Below are 27,299 nucleotides of genomic sequence, written 5' to 3' on the forward strand. Positions count from 1 at the left end.
TGGAAAAGTAAATTTTGCCATGTTCTGTGTCCCTACGTGTCCTCCATCTTATGTTATGTGTGCATGATTAATATGTATATGTATCCCCCATGTTCGACTAAAGACGCAATTACAGTTGTGTCCATCCCTAGTATGCCAGTTTCCAGTTCTCGTGAAAGCTACGAGTATTAGGCCTATGTAAAGTTACGTTGCCACGTTTCCCAGTGTGCACGTTATTTCATTGTAAAGTCCCCGTTTCTAGGCCTCAAAAGGGCCCGGACACCAGATTCAGCTCCTGTCTCCTGAACCTCGCTGAGGAGCGATACAGCCCCCACCTGTATCCTCGACCCTTCACTTACTTCCTGCCTCGCAGTGCCCGGCTCGGCCTGGCTCTGCCTCTGAGTCTGCCAAGAGTATGTTATGATTTTAGTTATCAGTCCAGCCCTCCTTCTCTGCATTCCTAAGCTACTGAATCGCATCAATAGTTTCCGTCATTGTCTAGCCTTTACGTCTCCATGTAAGAGAAATACTGTATTAATGGTCATTTAATATTCTTCATCACGCACTACATGTAGAATAATGCATGCTCCAGTCTTAGAGTCTGTTAGCCTCTCCCCTCCTGACTCTTAGTTTATATCAACATGTCCTCTAAACATTAGATACTAGATAGGGTTTAGGTACATGTCGCCCTGACTCTCCAGACTTCAGTCTCTGCTCCTAGCACAGAGTTCATAGCCCCCAGCTTCTCCTAGTAACACGTCATTGTCAGTTTGCGCGCACCACTAGGTTAGAGGTCCCGGCTCCTTAGGTAGCCCCCTCCATGTTTCCGCCCCATTTATGACATATTCTGTTACGTTTACATCACATGTCTATGTATACGCCTCCTGTTACACCTACTTTCACCCTTATCTTTCGCGACTGCTATTGACCACACCCACTGCTCCGCCTATCGTATGTATTGTAATGCAACTGTTTTAGTATATATGCTTGTGTACTGTTATTAAAGTTAGCGCGCTCATCCCAGATCCAGCCCCGGCAGCTGCCGGGCCCTGTCATCCTATTCCTGTGCAGGTTGTCCTGTTCCTGTCCTTTATGCTGTATTAAACCTGCAAACTCCTACTACCTCGAATCTTGACTCTTATTTATTGAGCTATCCGTTATTCATTTATCCATTCAAAAATAGAGGTATTATTTATTTATTTACCACATAATGGCGCCCGAATAGGGACTTGCCCTTTCCCCACGCGCCGGTGAAGCCACGTATGCCCCCTGACCCTCTGCAGCCGTGACGGAACTCTTCTGCGCACCGGCAGATATTTCTGCTTCAAGTATCCCTCAGGCCCACGGAGGAGACGGAGGTTGCGGTCCAGCATCCAGACGAGGCGGTGGAGGAACGCGGCGAGTCCCGACCAGAGCCCAAGCCGAGAGTCCAAGGTCCGAGGTATCCGGAGGCCCACCCGTAACAGAAGTCCGAAGTTCGTCCGTCCGGCGTCGAAGCAGTCCCGTCCAGTCCGAGGCCTTCCGTTCTTGCTGCCCGGTGAGTACCGTTGCTGGGGTAGTATCTAGACAGGGTCAATCTAATTGTCTCTGGTCCGTGGGGTTTGGTGGTACACAAATCCCAAAACGAAGTGTCCACTTCGGTGGATGCGGGTCCTGACGTGTCTCTTTATGAGACCGGTGAGTCTCGTACTGTTTTAGCAGTACATCTAGTTTCTGTTCTAGTCAGTTCTGTTTCTCGAGAAAATTCATGTATTCTGTTTTCCGTATTCAAGGTAGTATTCTGTTCGAACTGTTATTTTTAAATGTTCTTCATGTATTTCAATGTCGTGGTATGAATGTGGAGTATTTATCGTGTTCATTGTGTATTGTAATTGCGTATTGTGTCTAGGTTACAGTTCAGTCATGCCCTTATTTTCTAAACTACGTCAGTTAAAAACCAGAAAAGGTCTGCTAGAAGCAGCAGTTCCTGTCCCGCCTAGGGACAGTCCAGGTCATTTTATGTATCAAAAGCATGGCATAAGTGCCATATTATATCTAGATTTATGGGTAGAGTATACCAAACAGTTAGAGGGTAAGTATAGATGGCCTGTATCAGGCACATGGGATGCCGAGTGCATCATGCGAGTAGAAGAAGCATTATGGAAAAAGAAAGCCAGACAGTCACAGAAAGATGCCATCGAGTTATGGCGCAAAGAATCTCATAAAAGAACCGAAAAAGAAATCAGAAAGTCAGAATTAAGTAGAGAATCCTTAGAACGAGCCCAAGAAAGGGAACTAATCGAGATAGGTGAACGAGTCAAAACCGAACAGTCAGACAGACAGAGGCATGCGCTTATTAAGGGTATGTATCCTCTTCTTGCCGAGGGCTTGCCAAAAGCAACCCCGGAGGCACCCAGTAATTTTCCGCCACCATTAGTTCCGACCAAGCTACGTCACAAACCGACCGCAGCTGATATTTTCATTTCGTCCTATTTGGACGACACAGTCCCGGAATATGCAAATCCTGTTCCGCCAGTCCCTGTAAATCAGACAATTCCTGGCCCTCCAGTCACCGGAGTACCTGCTACGGTACCCCCGGTCCAGCCCACATTACAATTTCCCGCCGCGCCAACACGAAGAGTATCAGTCGACGATTCTAGTTTAGGGGCCGCAGGAGGAGGTCCTCCTGGTACCCCGCCGCCACACCAACGTGTAACGTTGGTCGAGTTACATGAATGTGCGTTACAGCGTACGCCCAAATACAAGTCCGTTGCAGAAATCCGACGAGCCCTTACTGAATGCCGCTATGATCCAGTTGCAGGTGATGACAGTACAGTTATATATTCCATCCGTGTAAGACGGGTGACCGGGTATTTGGACACCCTACCAGATATGAAAGAAGATCTAGACAGAATATATCGTTTCATCCGTACAGGGAATGATCCAGAAAGTATTGGCGAAGCCATGTCTCAAAGGAAAGCTGAGATCCTGCTCATGTTATTAAAGTTTCTGATTAATTGTTTAATAAGAGAACAAGATTATCCGACCAAAGATCCGGCCGAAATGAGAATCCTGACAAGGTGGAGTGATAATATAGCCGAGGGTAAACACAGAACTATCAGTAGTATAGAGAGTATGTACAAGAAAATCCGTAAAGAAATAATAAAGTTACACGAACAACGTAAAGCAGCACAAGTAAGCGAGAAAGAAAATGACTCTTCTACCGAAGAGGTAGACGACGAGAATCCCACTAGAATAGCGTATGTAGGAAAATCTAGATTTCCAGATCGCCATTTATGCCTAGAACACAAGACAGTTTTTCATCATCCAGCACCAGAACAAGGTTCTCTAGAACAAGTATTTCAAGCTACCGATCACATTTTGAAGTCACGAATCGGTTATAGTGAGTTAAGTACTATGCATGAACAAGAACTAGTCCGATCAGCAGTCCGATGGATTACTGATTCTACCACTTTTCCAGACGAAATAGTGGCACAAATGTTTCTGAAATTGCCCCCAGCCGAGAAACGACTGGTGGGTATGTATATGATCCAGCACCTCATTACTCTGTATGAGGGTCAACACTCTGATCCAGGTCCGTTACACGATGTCCTGAACGAGTTACTCCAGTATAGATGGAAAGGTCTAGGTACCGATTTAATTAGCGTCATTCTAGAACAGCGCCACAAATATAGAACGTTTTTGAACCCGCATTTTGTTCATGTCTCACCCCCAGAAAGTAAACCCTTTTACATAGATAGACAGAACCCGTTACGAGAAGTACACCCAGTCAGGACAACAGATGGTGAAATGCAACGAGTGTTTGTTTACACCCCGATTACAAAGATGGAACTCTTAGAGATGAAGAAATTAATTCCTTGTCATGACAAAGATCCAGCAGGGTTCCACCGAGAATTAAAAGACATGCTCCGTATGGGAGAATACACGTATCCAGATATAATTAAAATGTTAAAAGTCCTGTTGCCCGCAGGGGTATACGAGAAACTTAAGGAACAAGATTGGGAGGTGGGAGAGAAAAAGATCGATTGGGCAGTTCTAGAAGCTGAAGATAAGATACGAGTACCAGGTACCGGTCTAGGAGAGAAATGTAAAGAATTACCAGAACTGTTAATACAAGTTTTGCCCAGATTATTAACCACTAAAAAGGAAGACTGGGATGCAATCTCAGCCTGTAAACAGAAACAAGACGAAGACACTAGTGATTTTTATTCTAGATTTGAGAAATGCTTTATCATAAACAGTGGCCTCAAGACAAGTAGTGAGTCATACCCTCATCTTTTTGTTACTAAATTAGTCGAGAATTCAAGTCCCCAAGTAAAGAATCGAGTTTTGAAAGTCGAAAGTACCTGGCAAGCTAATATTCCGTCCCAGATGTTACAGATGCTCCAGTACCACCAGAATAGAATCAGAGAAGAGCAAGATCATGAAAGAAAACGTATGAAAGACACGAAAATGAAAGTACTAGTTGCACAATCTGTTCCTCAAGACAGTCAGAAGAGGGGTCCGAATCAAGCAAGTCATCCTGCAGTTCCCGTTAAAGGGACATGCAATTATTGTAAACAGCCAGGTCATTATATAAACGAGTGTGCAGTTCTGAAACACAATATAGCTACTGGTAAGACTAAAGAAAGACCACGTCCGCCTAGACAAGAACAAGTTTCACAGACTTCTCAGCCACAGAATGCACAACAGACAGTTCCAGCACCGCAGCCTATTGCTGCAACACAGCATGTTACACAGCAGATGTACCAGTATGCACAGTCCGAGTATCCAGAGTATCAGCCATATTCATGAAACAGCCTAGAGAGGGAGGTAGGCTTGCCTCTCATCGAGATTCCTGTAGATCAAGAAGGTCCCTATGTTCATAGTCAAGTACTAGGGAAAGACAGAAAGTTTCTGATTGATACAGGGGCAAGTAGGACCACCATCAGCCACGCCGAAGTTCCAGGGGCTCCGCTCTCAGGCTCTAGAAATGTTTCCCTTGGATTTTCAGGAAAGCCTATTGTAAACGAGATATCAAAGCCAGTTACTCTAGAAGTAGGTCCATTGTCCCGCACTACTGACCTGTTACTTACAAAGTCATGTCCAGAAAATCTGTTAGGTATTAAAACACTGAAAGAATTAGGTGCAGTTATTTGCTGCTCCCCAGAGGGAATACGACTGTTTTTACGTGACTTCAAGGGTCACTATGTGTTACGAGATTTTGATCCGAGATTGTCCAATGTTCCGCAGCATCTATGGGCGCAAGGTCCAACTGATGTAGGTTATATGCAAATCACACCCCATCGTGTGACTCTCAAGCCAGGTGTAGTGTTACCACGAATCAGACAGTACAGACTGCCACCTGAGGCTGTAGCAGCCTTATCCAAAATTATTGATGAGCTCATCACTCAAGGAGTAGTTGTAGAAACTGACTCCAATGTATGTAATTCTCCGATCATTCCAGTCATGAAACGTACTGATCCAAATGCACCCCCAGTATATCGATTAGTGATTGATCTTCGAGAACTCAATAAATGTATTATTCCCCAGTATCCAGTTGTCCCAGATATCTCTTCCCTATTGACAGCCATCGATTCCGAAGCGTCATTTTTCACAGTCATAGACCTCAAGAACGCATTTTTCAGTGTCCCCGTTCATCCAGACAGCCAGTTTCTTTTCGGATTTTGTTTAAATGGAAGGAGCTATATGTTCACACGAGCTCCTCAAGGTTTCACAGAAAGTCCTAGTATTTACAGTCAAGCACTTAAGAGACAACTAGACAACATTCACATGCCAACTGACACTGCCCTGCTCCAGTATGTCGATGATCTGCTGATCACAGCCCGTTCTGAACGTGACTGCGAGCGTGCGTCACTTACAGTTCTGTATTTCCTGGCCGAGATGGGGCACAAGGTGTCCCCTTCGAAGCTTCAATTCTGTGTACAGCAAGTGATCTACTTAGGCCACTTACTGTCCAAGAGGGGTAGGCAGTTGACACCAGACCGTATCCAGTTAATAGCGAGTCTTCCTCAGCCCAAGACCCAGAAGGAGGTACGTGCTTTTATTGGCCTTACTTCTTATTGCAGACAATGGATTCCTCAGTATGCATTTCTAGCCAAACCACTGATACAGTTAACGACACAGGAGGCAGCCGTATCGACTGTTCTCCCTTGGACATCTGAACATACACTTAGTTTCAATGAGTTAAAGAAAGCCCTATGTCAAGCTCCAGTTCTAGCTACACCGAACTACAGTAAGCCTTTTACACTTTTCGTCACAGAACGCGAAGGTACAGCATTATCTGTTCTCACACAAGATCAAGCAGGACAATACAAGCCCTGTGCTTATTTTTCGAGCACACTAGATCCTGTAGCCCAGGCTCTGCCTGCGTGCCTCAAGTCAGTTGCAGCCACAGCACTAGCTATCAGACAAAGTGATTCCATAGTGTTAGGACACTCCTTGACAGTACAAGTTCCACACTCTGTGGAAGTTCTTTTAAACCGAACACAGACTCAGCACTTGACAATTGCACGTTTAACAGGTTATGAATTGACACTGTTCCAGCCACACATAGAAATCAGACGCTGCAACGTTCTAAATCCTGCAACACTGTTACCGTCAGTTAATTCAAATCCTGCCACACACGACTGTGTGGAAGTAGTTAACATTATGACTAAGCCAAGACAAGATCTGACAGATATTCCATTACCAGATCCCGACCTGACACTTTATGTGGATGGTTCATGTATGAGAACAAGTACAGGAGAACTAGTAGCCGCGTATGCAGTGACTACAGACACTGAAGTTATAGAAACACACCGTATTGACACCCTGTCTGCTCAAGCAGCAGAGCTAGTTGCTCTGACTCAAGCCTGCATACACGCTAAGAACCTGAAAGTTAATGTTTACACAGATTCACGTTACGCATTTGGAGTCGTACACGACTTTGGAGTGCTCTGGCAGGAGAGAGGTTTCATGACTTCTCATGGAACCAAGATTCAGCATGGTCTCCTTATTCAGGCTCTGTTAGATGCCATACATTTACCGACATCTATTGCTATCATGAAGTGCAAAGCACATACGAAAGTTACTGACACTATTTCTCAAGGTAACGATCTAGCAGATCGCACAGCCAAGCTTACAGCACAGACTCCAGACATTTCAGTTAATCCGACACAGACACATACTCCAGATCCGACTACATGTATGACAGTTAAGGACCCTACTCAAGATGTCATAGATATCCAGTTACATGCTACTCCCGATGAAATCAAGAAATGGTGCGAACAAGGAGGGGTCCAGACAGATCAGGGATGGGTAACGAAGGGTAGAGCCACATGGTTTCTCCCCGACTCCATGGTTCAAGTCATTATCAATACCGCACATAGTCCAGCACATTTAGGAGAAAAAGCTATGTTAGACAGTATCCAGAACATTTGGTTCAACAAGCATTTACGAGCTGCAGCCAAGCAGAAAGTCCGTACCTGTATGATATGTTGCCAGTTTAATCCAGGTAAAAGTGTTCCGGTGGAACAAGGTGGATTCCAGCCCCCTGACCACCCTTTTGAAGTCCTCCAGATGGATTATATTCAGATGGAGCGATGTCGAGGTTTCAAGTATGTCCTTGTAGTTGTATGCGCTTTGTCCAGGTGGACAGAAGCATATCCAGTCCCAGATTACACAGCCGCGACCACTGCCAAGCAGTTGGTTCGTGAATTCTTCCCCCGTTATGGACTCCCTAGAGTCGTATATTCTGATAACGGCCAGCCATTCTCATCCGAGCTTATGAAACACATTTCCCTGTTGTTAGGGTACCAGTGGAAGTTCCATTGTGTACGCCATCCTGAAGCAGCTGGTCTAGTAGAGAGACATAATCAGACCCTGAAAATCCGTATTGCCAAGATTTGTAAAGAGAAAGGTGTGCACTGGCTAGTAGCTCTGCCAGTCGCTTTATTTTATATGCGCATGGTCGCACATTCCAGATCAGGTCTGTCCCCGTATGAGGTCGTATTTGGCCGCCCCCCTAACATGTGGGGTACACCTAGACCCGAAGTATTACCGATGTTTCAAGTAATATGCTGACAGATTACCTAGCTTCCTTGATGTCTGCCCTCAACTCTTGTCGTTCACAGGTTGCTGCCGCATTTCCAGACAATACCGAGGTGGCACCGCATGACATCGTTCCCGGATGCATGGTTCTTGTCCGGAACTTTGATCGTTCAAGTCCGCTGGAGCCCCGCTGGAAGGAACCCCAACAGGTCCTCCTGGCCACCCGTACTGCCGTCAAGCTGGAAGGCAGGAAGGGCTGGGTGCATCTGTCTCATGTGAAAAGATTTTACGGACTGAAGCCTGTTTCTAAGAACATTTCCCAGGATTTGAAAGACTGCCAAAGTACTATTCTTAAGGACTGTCCCGCAAAAGACAATGATACTGAACCCTCCCTGTTAGAGAAAACTCCGCAACAGGAGTATAAGCTCAAAATAAGGTCTAGTAAAATAAGTCAGCCAGTTTGATTGTCTAAGTCCTCCCCTAGGTGAAACGGTTAGACCGGTTTCTGACATGTATAAAATAGACCCCCATAGTGAGAGAGTTAGTCAAAACTCAATCCGATGTATCGTTTTTCTAAGTTTCATATTGTTTTTCAGCCTTATGATTACCTGCACATGTTATGCATTTTATTTGTATTTTCCAGTTTCTCATGTAAATAAGTCTGCTATTGCTACAGTAGAACACACGTTTAGTGATCTGCCTCCTCATGAACTCTCATATCGTCTCGCTATGCGTAATAATTCCTTTATCCGCATGTTACATTATTCACACCAGACCAGCAATGCCACTAATTGTTGGGTGTGTGGTCGACTCCCCCCTTTCCAGACACCGAAGGGAGTTCTGCCACTCTTTCCTTATCCATTTTCACATAATGGTTCGTGTGGAGCATGGTCCACGTTAACGTCATCCTCAACAGATATGTCTTTTCTTAACAGTACATGTTTTCCAGACAAGCAAGGTCTTCCCCACAGAACAGGGTTAGATCTAGAAAATGAAGTTTACAATTTGGGTAATTATTCTTCGAATTTTATGGTCCTGAATGTTCAGTCTGATTCTACTCCAGACTTACCTGCTATGTCAGTATTACCAGTCAAAGGCGAATTATGTGTCAGAAATAATGGTTCCATACATGTAGGACATAGTGATTGTACTACTATTGTCAAGTATAGTGACAGTAGGAAATCTATTTTCAAAGCTTCATGTCATTCTTATTTTGTTTGTGGTCAAACCGCATATGTTCGTCTGCCCCTCGATTGGGAGGGAACCTGTTACATTGCCTTCCTACTGCCACCAGTTTTTCTAGCCCCACCTGACTATCATAGGAATTCCCACCTAGTACATACTAGACACAAAAGAGACCTCCCGTTTGTCGATTATACTGAAACTGCTCTAGAACAATATATAGATATCAATAAAGGTGTCTTCCCTTATTTAGGTACTGTTGTGAATAGTAAACTGATACGTAGATTAACCAGAACCCTTGAAGCAGTAGTGATTGAGACTACTTCTGCTCTAGGTAACTTAACCGAAGAGCAATCCTTTATGAGATTTGTCGTGCTCCAGAATCGTCTCGTCCTTGACGTCATACTGGCCGATAGGGGCGGGGCATGTAGAGTCATCGGATCTAGTTGCTGCATTTTCATTCCTAATAACGCGCCGTCTGTATATTCAGCTATTACCAGACTCCATAATATTGCCCATATGTTACACCAAGATCCAGGCACCTGGACATGGTCCGGTTGGTTCTGGAATATAATTTCCGCCTGGGGATGGAAAGTATTGTCCTTTCTAGGTATTGCAGTAGCGATCATATTCAGTTGCTGCCTCTGTATACAATGTGGCCCTGCGATTTGCGGCATTTGTGCTACCTCTTGTATTCCTAGTCCTAAGTCCCGTTCTAAACCCCGTTCCAAGAAAATTCGAGACGAGCAAATGATACTGTATGAAATGATAGATGGTATCATGAATATTGATGTTTCCTGATGGAAACGTAGTGACAAGGAGGGAATGTGGAAAAGTAAATTTTGCCTTGTTCTGTGTCCCTACGTGTCCTCCATCTTATGTTATGTGTGCATGATTAATATGCATATGTATCCCCCATGTTCGACTAAAGACGCAATTACAGTTGTGTCCATCCCTAGTATGCCAGTTTCCAGTTCTCGTGAAAGCTACGAGTATTAGGCCTATGTAAAGTTACGTTGCCACGTTTCCCAGTGTGCACGTTATTTCATTGTAAAGTCCCCGTTTCTAGGCCTCAAAAGGGCCCGGACACCAGATTCAGCTCCTGTCTCCTGAACCTCGCTGAGGAGCGATACAGCCCCCACCTGTATCCTCGACCCTTCACTTACTTCCTGCCTCGCAGTGCCCGGCTCGGCCTGGCTCTGCCTCTGAGTCTGCCAAGAGTATGTTATGATTCTAGTTATCAGTCCAGCCCTCCTTCTCTGCATTCCTAAGCTACTGAATCGCATCAATAGTTTCCGTCATTGTCTAGCCTTTACGTCTCCATGTAAGAGAAATACTGTATTAATGGTCATTTAATATTCTTCATCACGCACTACATGTAGAATAATGCATGCTCCAGTCTTAGAGTCTGTTAGCCTCTCCCCTCCTGACTCTTAGTTTATATCAACATGTCCTCTAAACATTAGATACTAGATAGGGTTTAGGTACATGTCGCCCTGACTCTCCAGACTTCAGTCTCTGCTCCTAGCACAGAGTTCATAGCCCCCAGCTTCTCCTAGTAACACGTCATTGTCAGTTTGCGCGCACCACTAGGTTAGAGGTCCCGGCTCCTTAGGTAGCCCCCTCCATGTTTCCGCCCCATTTATGACATATTCTGTTACGTTTACATCACATGTCTATGTATACGCCTCCTGTTACACCTACTTTCACCCTTATCTTTCGCGACTGCTATTGACCACACCCACTGCTCCGCCTATCGTATGTATTGTAATGCAACTGTTTTAGTATATATGCTTGTGTACTGTTATTAAAGTTAGCGCGCTCATCCCAGATCCAGCCCCGGCAGCTGCCGGGCCCTGTCATCCTATTCCTGTGCAGGTTGTCCTGTTCCTGTCCTTTATGCTGTATTAAACCTGCAAACTCCTACTACCTCGAATCTTGACTCTTATTTATTGAGCTATCCGTTATTCATTTATCCATTCAAAAATAGAGGTATTATTTATTTATTTACCACATACATACACCATACACCAAGACCCCCACACCAACAGACATACACCAAGACCCTAACACCAACAGACATACACCAAGACCCTAACACCAACAGACATAAACCAAGACCCTAACACCAACAGACATACACCAAGACCCTTACACCAACAGACATACACCAAGACCCTAACACCAGCAGACATACACCAAGACCCTAATACCAGCAGACATACACCAAGACCCTAACACCAACAGACATACACCAAGACCCTAACACCAACAGACATACACCAAGACCCTAACACCAGCAGACATACACCAAGACCCTAACACCAACAGACATACACCAAGACCCTAACACCAACAGACATACACCAAGACCCTAACACCAGCAGACATACACCAAGACCCTAACACCAACAGACATACACCAAGACCCTAACACCAGCAGACATACACCAAGACCCTAACACCAACAGACATACACCAAGACCCTAACACCAGCAGACATACACCAACAGACATGCACCAAGACCCTCACTCCAACAGACATACACCAAGACCCTAACACCTACAGACATACACCAAGACCCTAACACCTACAGACATACACCAACAGACATACACCAAGACCTTAACACCTACAGACATACACCAAGACCCTAACACCAACAGACATACACCAACAGACATACACCAAGACCCTCACTCCAACAGACATACACCAAGACCCTAACACCTACAGATATACACCAAGACCCTAACACCAACAGACATACACCAACAGACACACACCAGAACCCTAACACCAACAGACATACACCAAGACCCTAACACCAACAGACATACACCAACAGACATACACCAAGACCCTCACTCCAACAGACATACACCAAGACCCTAACACCTACAGACATACACCAACAGACATACACCAAGACCCTCACTCCAACAGACATACACCAAGACCCTAACACCTACAGACATACACCAATAGACATACACCAAGACCCTCACTCCAACATACATACACCAACAGACATACACCAAGACCCTACACCAACAGACATACACCAAGACCCTAACACCAACAGACATACACCAAGACCCTAACACCTACAGACATACACCAAGACCCTAACACCAACAGACATACACCAAGACCCTAACACCAACTGGCATACACCAAGACCCTAACACCAACAGGCATACACCAAGACCCTAACACCAACAGACATACATCAAGACCCTAACACCAACTGACATACACCAAGACCTTAACACCTACAGACATACACCAAGACCCTAACACTAACAGACATACACCAAGACCCTAACACCAACAGGCATACACCAGCACCCAAACACACACAGACATACACCAAGACCCTAACACCAACAGGCATACACCAAGACCCTAATACCAACAGACATACACCAAGACCCTAACACCAACAGACATACACCAAGACCCTCACACCAACAGACATACACCAAGATCCTAACACCAACAGACATACACCAAGACCCTAACACCAATAGACATACACCAAGACCCTAACACCAACAGAAATACACCAAGACCCTAACACCAACAGACATACACCAAGACCCTACACCAACAGACATACACCAACAGACATACACCAACAGGCATACACCAAGACCCTACACCAACAGACATACACCAAGACCCTAACACCAAGAGACATACACCAAGACCCTAACACCAACAGACATACACCAAGACCCTAACACCAACAGACATACACCAAGATCCTAACACCAACAGACATATACCAAGACCCTACACCTACAAACATACACCAAGACCCTAACACCAACAGACATACACCAAGACCCTAAGACCAACCGACATACACCAAGACCCTAACACCAACAGACATACACAAAGACCCTACACCAACAAACATACACCAAGACCCTAACACCAACAGACATACACCAAGACCCTAACACCAACAGACATACACCAAGATCCTAACACCAACAGACATACACCAAGATCCTAACACCAACAGACATACACCAAGACCCTAACACCAGCAGACATACACCAAGACCCTAACACCAACAGACATACACCAAGACCCTAACACCAACAGAAATACACCAAGACCCTAACACCAACAGACATACACCAAGACCCTACACCAACAGACATACATCAAGACCCTAACACCAGCAGACATACACCAAGACACTAACACCAACAGACATACACCAAGACCCTAACACCAACAGACATACACCAAGACCCTACACCAACAGACATACACCAACAGACATACACCAACAGGTATACACCAAGACCCTACACCAACAGACATACACCAAGACCCTAACACCAACAGACATACACCAAGACCCTAACACCAACAGACATACACCAAGACCCTAACACCAACAGACATACACCAAGATCCTAACACCAACAGACATACACCAAGACCCTAAACATACAAACATACACCAAGACCCTAACACCAACAGACATACACCAATACCCTAAGACCAACAGACATACACCAAGACCCTAACACCAACAGACATACACCAAGACCCTAACACCAACAGACATACACCAAGATCCTAACACCAACAGACATACACCAAGACCCTAACACCAACAGACATACACCAAGATCCTAACACCAACAGACACACACCAAGACCCTGACAACAACAGACATACACCAAGATCATAACACCAACAGACATACACCAAGACCCTAACACCAACAGAAACACACCAAGACCCTAACACCAACAGACATACACCAAGACCCTACACCAGCAGACGTACATCAATACCCTAACACCAGCAGACATACACCAAGACCCTAACACCAGCAGACATACACCAAGACCCTAACACCAACAGACATACACCAAGACCCTAACACCAACAGACATACACCAAGATCCTAACACCAACAGGCATACACCAACACACATACACCAAGACCCTAACACCTACAGACATACACCAAGACCCTAACACCAACAGACATACACCAAGACCCTAACACCAACAGACATACACCAAGACCCTACACCAACAGACATACACCAAGACCCTAACACCAACAGACATACACCAAGACCCTACACCAACAGACATACACCAAGACCCTAACAACAACAGACATACACCAAGACCCTAACACCAGCAGACATACACCAAGACCCTAACACCAACAGACATACACCAAGACCCTAACACCAACAGACATACACCAAGATCCTAACACCAACAGACAGACACCAACACACATACACCAAGACCCTAACACCTACAGACATACACCAGGACCCTAACACCAACAGACATACACCAAGACCCTAACACCAACAGACATACAGCAAGACCCTACACCAACAGACATACACCAAGACCCTAACACCAACAGACATACACCAAGACCCTACACCAACAGACATACACCAAGACCCTAACACCAACAGACATACACCAAGACCCTAACACCAACAGACATACACCAAGACCCTAACACCAACAGACATACACCAACACACTAACACCAACAGACATACACCAAGACCCTAACACCAACAGACATACACCAAGACCCTAACACCAGCAGACATACACCAAGACCCTACACCAACAGACATACACCAAGACCCTAACACCAACAGAAATACACCAAGACCCTAACACCAACAGACATACACCAAGACCCTAACACCAACAGACATACACCAAGACCCTAACACCAGCAGACATACACCAAGACCCTACACCAACAGACATACACCAAGACCCTAACAACAACAGACATACACCAAGACCCTAACACCAGCAGACATACACCAAGACCCTAACACCGACAGACATACACCAAGACCCTAACACCGACAGACATACACCAAGACCCTAACACCGACAGACATACACCAAGACCCTAACACCAACAGACATACACCAAGACCCTAACACTAACAGACATACACCAAGATCCTAACACCAACAGACAGACACCAACACACATACACCAAGACCCTAACACCTACAGACATACACCAGGACCCTAACACCAACAGACATACACCAAGACCCTAACACCAACAGACATACACCAAGACCCTACACCAACAGACATACACCAAGACCCTAACACCAACAGACATACACCAAGACCCTACACCAACAGACATACACCAAGACCCTAACACCAACAGACATACACCAAGACCCTAACACCAACAGACATACACCAAGACCCTAACACCAACAGACATACACCAACACACTAACACCAACAGACATACACCAAGACCCTAACACCAACAGACATACACCAAGACCCTAACACTAGCAGACATACACCAAGACCCTACACCAACAGACATACACCAAGACCCTAACACCAACAGAAATACACCAAGACCCTAACACCAACAGACATACACCAAGACCCTAACACCAACAGAAATACACCAACAGACATACACCAAGACCCTAACACCAACAGACATACACCAAGATCCTAACACCAACAGACATATACCAAGACCCTACACCTACAAACATACACCAAGACCCTAACACCAACAGACATACACCAAGACCCTAAGACCAACAGACATACACCAAGACCCTAACACCAACAGACATACACAAAGACCCTACACCAACAAACATACACCAAGACCCTAACACCAACAGACATACACCAAGACCCTAACACCAACAGACATACACCAAGATCCTAACACCAACAGACATACACCGAGACCCTACACCAACAGACATACACCAAGACCCTACACCAACAGAAATACACCAAGACCCTAACACCAACAGACATACACCAAGACCCTAACACCAACAGACATACACCAAGACCCCACACCAACAGACCTACACCAAGACCCTAACACCAACAGACATACAACAAGAACCTACACCAACAGACATACACCAAGACCCTAACACCAGCAGATATACACCAAGACCCTAACACCAACAGACATACACCAAGACCCTACACCAACAGACATACACCAAGACCCTAACACCAACAGAAATACACCAAGACCCTAACACCAACAGACATTCACCAAGACCCTAAACCAACAGACATACACCAAGTTCCTACACCAACAGACATACACCGAGACCCTACACCAACAGACATACACCAAGACCCTACACCAACAGAAATACACCAAGACCCTAACACCAACAGACATACACCAAGACCCTAACACCAACAGACATACACCAAGACCCCACACCAACAGACCTACACCAAGACCCTAACACCAACAGACATACAACAAGAACCTACACCAACAGACATACACCAAGACCCCAACACCAACAGACATACAACAAGAACCTACTCCAACAGACATACACCAAGACCCTAACACCAACAGACATACACCAAGACCCTAACACCAACAGACATACAGACACACACCAAGACGCTAACACCAACAGAAATACACCAATACCCTAACACCAACAGACATACACCAAGACCCTACACCAACAGACATACACCAAGACCCTAACACCAACAGAAATACACCAATACCCTAACACCAACAGACATACACCAAGACCCTACACCAACAGACATACACCAAAACCCTAACACCAACAGACATACACCAAGACCCTAACACATACAAACATACACCAAGACCCCAAAACCAACAGACATACACCAAGACCCTAACACATACAAACACACACCAAGACATAACACCAACAGACATACAACAAGAACCTACACCAACAGACATACACCAAGACCCTAACACCAACAGACATACACCAAGACCCTAACACATACAAACATACACCAAGACCCCAAAACCAACAGACACACACCAAGACCCTAACACCAACAGACATACACCAAGACCCTACACCAACAGACATACACCAAGACCCTAACACCAACAGACATACACCAAGACCCTAACACATACAAACATACACCAATACCCCAAAACCAACAGACATACAAACACACACCAAGACATAACACCAACAGACATACAACAAGAACCGACACCAACAGACATACACCAAGACCCTAACACCAACATACATACAGCAAAACCCTAACACCAACAGACATACACCAAGACCCCCCACCAACAGACATACACCAAGACCCCCACACCAACAGACATACACCAAGACCCTAACACCAACAGACATACACCAAGACCCTAACACCAACAGACATACACCAAGACCCTAACACCAACAGACATACACCAAGACCCTAACACCAACGAACATACACCAAGACCCTAACACCAACATACATACAGCAAAACCCTAACACCAACAGACATACACCAAGACCCCCCACCAACAGACATACACCAAGACCCCCACACCAACAGACATACACCAAGACCCTAACACCAACAGACATACACCAAGACCCTAACACCAACAGACATACACCAAGACCCCCCACCAACAGACATACACCAAGACCCTAACACCAACATACATACAGCAAAACCCTAACACCAACAGACATACACCAAGACCCCCACCAACAGACATACACCAAGACCCCCACACCAACAGACATACACCAAGACCCTACACCAACAGACATACACCAAGACCCTAACACCAACAGACATACACCAAGACCCTAACACCAACATACATACAGCAAAACCCTAACACCAACAGACATATGCCAAGACCCCCCACCAACAGACATACACCAAGACCCCCACACCAACAGACATACACCAAGACCCTAACACCAACAGACATACACCAAGACCCTAACACCAACAGACATACACCAAGACCCTAACACCAGCAGACATACACCAAGACCCTAACACCAACAGACATACACCAAGACCCTAACACCAACAGACATACACCAAGACCCTAACACCAGCAGACATACACCAAGACCCTAACACCAACAGACATACACCAAGACCCTAACACCAACATACATACAGCAAAACCCTAACACCAACAAACATACACCAAGACCCCCCACCAACAGACATACACCAAGACCCCCACACCAACAGACATACACCAAGACCCTAACACCAACAGACATACACCAATACCCTAACACCAACAGACATACACCAAGACCCTAACACCAACAGACATACACCAAGACCCTAACACCAGCAGACATACACCAAGACCCTAACACCAACAGACATACACCAAGACCCCCCACCAACAGACATACACCAAGACCCTAACACCAACATACATACATCAAAACCCTAACACCAACAGACATACACCAAGACCCTCCACCAACAGACATACACCAAGACCCCCACACCAACAGACATACACCAAGACCCTAACACCAACAGACATACACCAAGACCCTAACACCAACAGACATACACCAAGACCATAACACCAACAGACATACACCAAGACCCTAACACCAGCAGACATACACCAAGACCCTAACACCAACAGACATACACCAAGACCCTAACACCAACAGACATACACCAAGACCCTAACACCAACAGACATACACCAAGACCCCACACCAACAGACATACACCAAGACCCCCACACCAACAGACATACACCAAGACCCTAACACCAACAGACATACACCAAGACCCTAACACCAACAGACATACACCAAGACCCTAACACCAACAGACATACACCAAGACCCTAACACCAACAGACATACACCAAGACCCTAACACCAGCAGACATACACCAAGACCCTAACACCAACAGACATACACCAAGACCCTAACACCAACAGACATTCACCAAGACCCCCCACCAACAGACATACACCAAGACCCTAACACCAAAATACATACAGCAAAACCCTAACACCAACAGACATACACCAAGACCCCCCACCAACAGACATACACCAAGACCCCCACACCAACAGACATACACCAAGACCCTAACACCAACAGACATACACCAAGACCCTAACACCAACAGACATACACCAAGACCCTAACACCAGCAGACATACACCAAGACCCTAACACCAACAGACATACACCAAGACCCTAACACCAACAGTCATACACCAAGACCCTAACACCAACAGACATACACCAAGACCCTAACACCAACAGACATACACCAAGACCCTAACACCAACAGACATACACCAAGACCCTAACACCAACAGACATACACCAAGACCCTAACACCAACAGACATACACCAAGACCCCCTACCAACAGACATACACCAAGACCCTAACACCAACATACATACAGCAAAACCCTAACACCAACAGACATACACCAAGACCCCCACCAACAGACATACACCAAGACCCCCACACCAACAGACATACACCAAGACCCTAACACCAACAGACATACACCAAGACCCTAACACCAACAGACATACACCAAGACCCTAACACCAACAGACATACACCAAGACCCTAACACCAGCAGACATACACCAAGACCCTAACACCAACAGACATACACCAAGACCCTAACACCAACAGACATACACCAAGACCCTAACACCAACATACATACACCAAGACCCTAACACTAGCAGACATACACCAAGACCCTAACACCAACAGACATACACCAAGACCCTAACACCAACAGACATACACCAAGACCCTAACACCAGCAGACATACACCAAGACCCTAACACAAACAGACATACACCAAGACCCTAACACCAGCAGACATACACCAGGACCCTAACACCTACAGACATACACCAAGACCCTAACACCAACAGGCATACACCAAGACCCTAACACCAACAGGCATACACCAAGACCCTAACACCAACAGACATACATCAAGACCCTAACACCAACTGACATACACCAAGACCCTAACACCAACAGACATACACCAAGACCCTAACACCAACAGGCATACACCAACACCCAAACACACACAGACATACACCAAGACCCTAACACCAACAGGCATACACCAAGACCCTAATACCAACAGACATACACCAAGACCCTAACACCAACAGACATACACCAAGACCCTAACACCAACAGACATACACCAAGATCCTAACACCAACAGACATACACCAAGACCCTAACACCAACAGACATACACCAAGACCCTAACACCAACAGAAATACACCAAGACCCTAACACCAACAGACATACACCAATACCCTACACCAACAGACATACACCAACAGACATACACCAACAGGCATACACCAAGACCCTACACCAACAGACATACACCAAGACCCTAACACCAACAGACATACACCAAGACCCTAACACCAACAGACATACACCAAGACCCTAACACCAACAGACATACACCAAGATCCTAACACCAACAGACATACACCAAGACCCTACACCAACAGACATACACCAAGACCCTAACACCAACAGAAATACACCAAGACCCTAACACCAACAGACATACACCAAGACCCTAACACCAACAGACATACACCAAGACACTAACACCAACAGACATACACCAAGACCCTAACACCAACAGACATACACCATGACCCTAACACCAGCAGACATACACCAAGACCCTAACACCAACAGACATACACCAAGACCCTAACACCAACAGACATACACCAACACACATACACCAAGACCCTAACACCTACAGACATACACCAAGACCCTAACACCAACAGACATACACCAAGACCCTACACCAACAGACATACACCAAGACCCTAACACCAACAGACATACACCAAGACCCTAACACCAACAGACATACACCAAGACCCTACACCAACAGACATACACCAAGACCCTAACACCAACAGAAATACACCAAGACCCTAACACCAACAGACATACACCAAGACCCTCACACCAACAGACATACACCAAGACCCTAACACCAACAGACATACACCAAGACCCTAACACGAACAGACATACACCAAGACCCTAACACCAGCAGACATACACCAAGACCCTACACCAACAGACATACACCAAGACCCTAACACCAACAGAAATACACCAAGACCCTAACACCAACAGACATACACCAAGACTCTAACACCAACAGACATACACCAAGACCCTAACACCAACAGACATACACCAAGACCCTACAACAACAGACATACACCAAGACCCTAACACCAACAGAAATACACCAAGACCCTAACACCAACAGACATACACCAAGACTCTACACCAACAGACATACACCAAGACCCTAACACCAACAGAAATACACCAAGACCCAAACACCAACAGACATTCACCAAGACCCTAAACCAACAGACATACACCAAGTTCCTACACCAACAGACATACACCGAGACCCTACACCAACAGACATACACCAAGACCCCACACCAACAGAAATACACCAAGACCCTAACACCAACAGACATACACCAAGACCCTAACACCAACAGACATACACCAAGACCCTACACCAACAGACCTACACCAAGACCCTAACACCAACAGACATCCACCAAGACCTTAACCCCAACAGACATACACCAACAGACATCCACCAAGACACTACACCAACAGACATACACCAAGACGCTAACACCAACAGACATAACCCAAGATCCTAACACCAACAGACATACACCAACAGACATACACCAAGACCCTACACCAACAGACATACACCAAGACCCTAACACCAACAGACATACACCAACAGACATACACCAAGACCCTAACACCAACAGAAATACACCACCTTCCTACTCCAACAGACTTACACCAAGACCCTAGCACCAACAGACATACACCAAGACCCGACACCAACAGACATACACCTAAACCCTTACACCAACACACTTACCCCAACAGACATAAATCAAGACCCTACACCAACAGACATACACCAACAGACATACACCAAGACCCTACACCAACAGAAATTCACCAAGACCCTAACACCAAAACCCTAACACCAACAGACATACACCAAGACCCTAGCGCCAACAGACATACACCAAGACCCTAACACCTACAGACATACACCAAGACCCTACACCAACAGACATACACCAAGACCCCAACACCAACAGACATACACCAAGACCCTAACACCAACAGACATACACCAACAGACATACACCAAGACCCTACACCAACAGAAATACACCAAGTCCCTAACACCAAAACCCTACACCAACAGAAATACACCAAGACCCTAACACCAAAACCCTAACACCAACAGACATACACCAAGACCCTAACACCAACAGACATAGACACACAGACATATACCAAGACCCGACACCAACAGAAATACACCAAGACCGTAACACCAAAACCCTAACACCAACAGACTTACACCAAGACCCTAACACCAACAGACATACACCAACAGACATACACCAAGACCCTAACACCAAAACCCTAACACCAACAGACATACACCAAGACCCTACACCAACAGAAATACACCAAGACCCTAACAACAACAGGCATACACTAAGACCCTAACACCAACAGGCATACACCAAGACCCTAACACCAACAGACATACACCAAGACCCTAACACCAACATACATACACCAAGACACTAACACCAACAGACATACACCAAGACCCTACACCAACGAGACCCCAGAGGGAGGCAGCGAGACCCCACAGGGAGGCAGTGAGACCCCCCAGGGAGGCAACAAGACCCCACAGGGAGGCAGCGAGACCCCACAGGGAGGCAGCGAGACCCCACAGGGAGGCAGCGAGACCCCACAGGGAGGCAGCGAGACCCCACAGGGAGGCAACGAGACCCCACAGGGAGACAACAAGACCCCACAGGGAGGCAGCGAGACCCCACAGGGAGGCAGCGAGACCCCACAGGGAGGCAACGAGACCCCACAGGGAGACAACAAGACCCCACAGGGAGGCAGCGAGACCCCACAGGGAGGCAGCGAGACCCCACAGGGAGGCAGCGAGACCCCACAGGGAGGCAACGAGACCCCAGTCCGTGAATAGGATGTGGGACCACCAGCTCGCGTGGTCAACCCTGGAGCCTCTGGTGTCACTTGCGTAGGATGCTGTGAGTGACCGCCCGAGTGGTGTGGGCGACCCTGCAGCAAGTAGAAGAGAAAGGGGATTACGCTTACCTTCACGTACTCACTGCCCAGCTCAGCGTCCTCCTGGCGACTGCAAGGAAACAAGAAGAACACGTGGGGGTTACTGGAAACAGAGGCCCAACCCTGTGAGCAAACATGGCCAACACATGCAGCAAGCATTTAACACAAAGCTAGATTAGACATGGTACATGCAAGGACCTTGTACCCTGTACCATACATTTATTATATTTATTTAGACAACTTGTAAAGCGCACAAATACCCATAGGCGTCTCGGCGCTAGGCGCTACAGAAGGTATGGCTTAGAACGGAAGAAAACCTGTTACTTGAAAAGCCATATTTTTATTTGTGTCCTGAATGACAGCGGAGCGGGATGGGCAAAACAGTCCTTTTTTGGTCTACAGAAGGACCAGTCCCCTCTGATGAAATACGGTCACAATTCGCTCAATTGAGGGGGTCCCATTATACATGTTGCATACGGTCATTCCAAGCAATGGCCGTCCAACGCAAACACAGCACCACGCATGGTCACAACATGCTAAAGGCATCCAACCCAGTGATCATAAATGGCCAACGCATGAACCACGCCCACACACAACCCCAAAACCAAAAGCATGCATACTGTGGCACAACAATGGCCTTCGGCATGGCGAGCGCACCCTGTGTGTGTACATGTGTGAGCCTCTGCTTTGTGTGTGCTCTGTATGTGCACAGGGCAGCGGGAAGATGGACTAAGGCTTTTTGCAGTCGGAAGGAGTCCACTTTGCAAAATCAAACCATTTTTGATCACAAAATGCCTCTTTGTGCACCAACACAAACTACAATTCAGTCACACATGATCAAATTGCAATTTGTGTTTTGCAAGTAAACACCACCTTGTTTTTTGGAAATGGCGTGTTGAGGGCGTTCCTTCCAAATATTGATTCAGAATGGGATATATTAACACTTTGAAACTGAAATCTGGGTGCAAAAATGTAAGATTTTAAGAGTGGACCCATTTGGTCAAGAAAAAGTGCTGTTGACGCAGGCGGTGTAAAAGAAGCGGGAGGTGTCACTGCCCCCGGTAAAGTTGTAAGTATTGAGTTGAACGTGGGCAGAAGTTGCTATGAGGAATGATTTGCCCGAGGACACAGTTGAGCCTAATTTGTGAACAGGGAGACAGGGTTTAGAACGCTGCCAGTACCACGCGCGTTGGTAACCACGCGGACGTCACATTGTGCGTGTTGTTACCAGGCATCAAGGAATGTGTTGGATTTAAAATTCAACACATTCCCTGCTGTTGCACTAACTGGAGTAGGAATAGTAATTTATACTGTTCCTAAGTCCAACGCGCCATCTAGTGCAAATAGTAGAAATGACTTGCGTTGTAATGCCATGCGTGGTAACAACGCGAACGATGTAACGTCCACCTTGTTACCTACCGTGATGTAATATGTGGCGTTGAAACGTCACATATTCTTGTGAACATATCTATTGCGAGGTCAGAGAATAGGATATTGAATCTGTTTTTTTCTCCAAGATAACGTCATGTTTTATGATATTGTGTCCTGAAGAAGGTGGGGTGAATTAATCCAAGTACCACTGAAAAGCCGCGTGGACAGTACGTTTTCTTGGCCAAATATTTTTGAGAGTATTTTTTAACCAAATGTTTGCTATGAACTCTTTTTTGATGAACAGTTTTAAATTGTGTCTTCATGTCTTTTAATAGCTGGGTAAGAAGAGATTGATTGATTTGTGTGAATCCAAAAGGCTTTTTACAAGAAATGTATTAACAATGGTGAAAATGTGTGTAATATAGTTTTAAATACATAGGCATGGGTTCATGGATTGTGTAAAATAAAATCAGCTACTTCTCTATACACAGCAAGAAAATGTTCAGTTTTTAAACAACATCTGGATGGGGCTCTGTGAATGTCACATCTGTCCCCGGTGCAACATCAGCGCATCTTGGTTCGCAGATCTATGCTTGACCTGAGGAAGGTGCACAAAGGGGCCCTTTGCTCAGATTTGTATCTACTCTGTCCCTGTGGTGGTTCAGGGTGACTCCCCTTGTTTTGACCTGGGAGCCCAGTTGCACACAGGAAGGGGTTGCCAAGGGACCACCCTTTCTCCTCTTGTCATGGTTGACCAAAACATTTTTTTAAGAATAGGCTGGTGCGAATGGGCCACCTCCTACTTACAAAAAATGTTTGTACAACTTTTCACTTTGTTTTTTCAAACGCATCTGTTGGACAGGCCCCAGGAAGGGCTCGCTCCCTCCCCGCATGACGCCCCGCATCTCTGTGTCACGGGCCCGGGCCCCCTTCAGCCCCATTGCCCGGGCCAACCGCCATCTTGGACACTGCACCACGCGGCCGCGTGGCCTCAGCTCGACCCCAACCCTGGGCCTGGCCAGGCCCCGCCATCCCGGCACCACCATCCACCCAGGAGGTGAACGGACCACTTGGCAGGTTAATGGGAGAAAGAATGGGGCGATGGCTCTCCCCCGCCAGGTGCCGATCACCCCCAGCCTCCCCGGGTGCTGGCTCCACCCCCCTGCTGGGTGTCTGGTCTCCCTCATCCCGGACCTCCCGACCTCCCAGTGCGAGGGTCCGGACATCAAAGTAGGCCAGACCTATAACTGAGGAAGCCCCAGAGCAGGAGGGCAGTTGTATCCTGGAGTCGAGAGACACCGAGAAGAACTCATCCTTGACGGACTGCTGGCGCTGCCGCAGCCCTGCCTTGTGAATTATCGCCCTGCCTGCTGGCGCTGCCGCGGCCCTCTGCAACCTTCATCCTCGTGGGACCTGCTGGCGCTGCCGCGGCCCGTTGTAACCGTCGTCCTCGTCGGGACCTGCTGGCGCTGCCGCGGCCCGTTGCCACCGTCATCCTCGTTGGGACCTGCTGGCGCTGCCGCGGCCCGTTGCCATCTACGACCTCTTCGGGACCTGCTGGCGCTGCCGCGGTCCGACCCGCCCGAACACCGAGCTCGAGGATTGTGAGCTACCGCTGCTTCCCCTCAGTACCAGTAGGTACCAAGACTGTCCCGCTACCCCCTTCCCCTACTAGAGACTAGAATTGAGAGGATCATCGTGTCCTGATCTCCTTGTATCGTACTACCTTACTTCAAGAACTGCCTATAAAGGGTGTTAATCTGATCTTCGTGTGGTGTCCATTTGTGGGGGGGAAGTTACTTGTCTGTACGATCGCTGGAGACGGCCCTCCCCGGAGGCCTCTCCCCTTGTGCTCGGCCGACCCTCCAGGTCCCCGTCTAACAGCATCCCTTTTTAGTTTAAGGAAATTCAACTGCATTAAAAACATTATTGATTTCAGACATGGAGGTTTACTGACCCTAGCAGGCCACCATCCCTGTGATGGCAGCGAATCGTAATGGGATGCAATTTGCGACCTACCTTATTAACATTCATGAGGTCAATCTAACTGTGGTCTACTACGATTTGGTTTTTGCAAACTGACCTATTAGTACATGGGTTGGCTCGTAAAATACCACACTGGTAGCAAAAATACAGGTGGCAAATGGAGAGAATTATCTTGCCGGCAGCGCTATGCCCTTCTGGCCCAGCATTCCCTGCGTCAGGTGTGAGTGTTTTAAGCCACCACATTTTAGTGCCCGGTGTGCGCATGAAGCGCTGCGCCCTGCGTGCACGGTACACTCACAAGGATGTCTCCCATGACGCCTGAACACGAACACACTATGTGCTTTGTGTCACCTTCTTATGCTAGGTTTTGCAGGATTCTAAAACAGGATGGTCTCCATGTACTTGGCTTGTTGTCAGTTGTGTCCATTACCAAAGTGTTGCTGGTTGTGGGTTTCCCTGCGGCAGTTGCTACACAGAGGTTGGGCCTTGAAGCTTTCCCTTAAGCTGTTTGTGTGAGTTGGTGGGTCAAGTTCTTTGTCATTGTCGGTTCCTCTGTGGTGGAGTGTGGGAAGGGTGTGTGTGTTAGAGTGTGCAGGAAGCGTGCGTTTGTGTGTGCATGTGTGTTTGAGTGTGCGGAAGGGTGTGTGTGTCTGTGTGCATGTATATG

The 27,299-nt window shown here is 46.6% G+C and overlaps 1 protein-coding gene across 2 annotated transcripts in view; it reads right to left on the bottom strand.

Moving 5' to 3' along the window:
- SH2D3C (SH2 domain containing 3C) overlaps nt 1-27,299 on the bottom strand; it is a 376,681-nt gene that overhangs the window by 257,012 nt on the left and 92,370 nt on the right. For both annotated transcript variants that reach the window (XM_078646656.1, XM_078646657.1), the window contains exon 2: nt 23,306-23,345. In XM_078646656.1, coding sequence (XP_078502782.1) covers nt 23,306-23,345 — 40 coding nt within the window. The remainder of the gene's footprint in view (nt 1-23,305; nt 23,346-27,299) is intronic.

Source organism: Lissotriton helveticus, chromosome 5_2, assembly GCF_964261635.1.
Source record: "Lissotriton helveticus chromosome 5_2, aLisHel1.1, whole genome shotgun sequence".
NCBI lineage: Eukaryota > Metazoa > Chordata > Amphibia > Caudata > Salamandridae > Lissotriton > Lissotriton helveticus.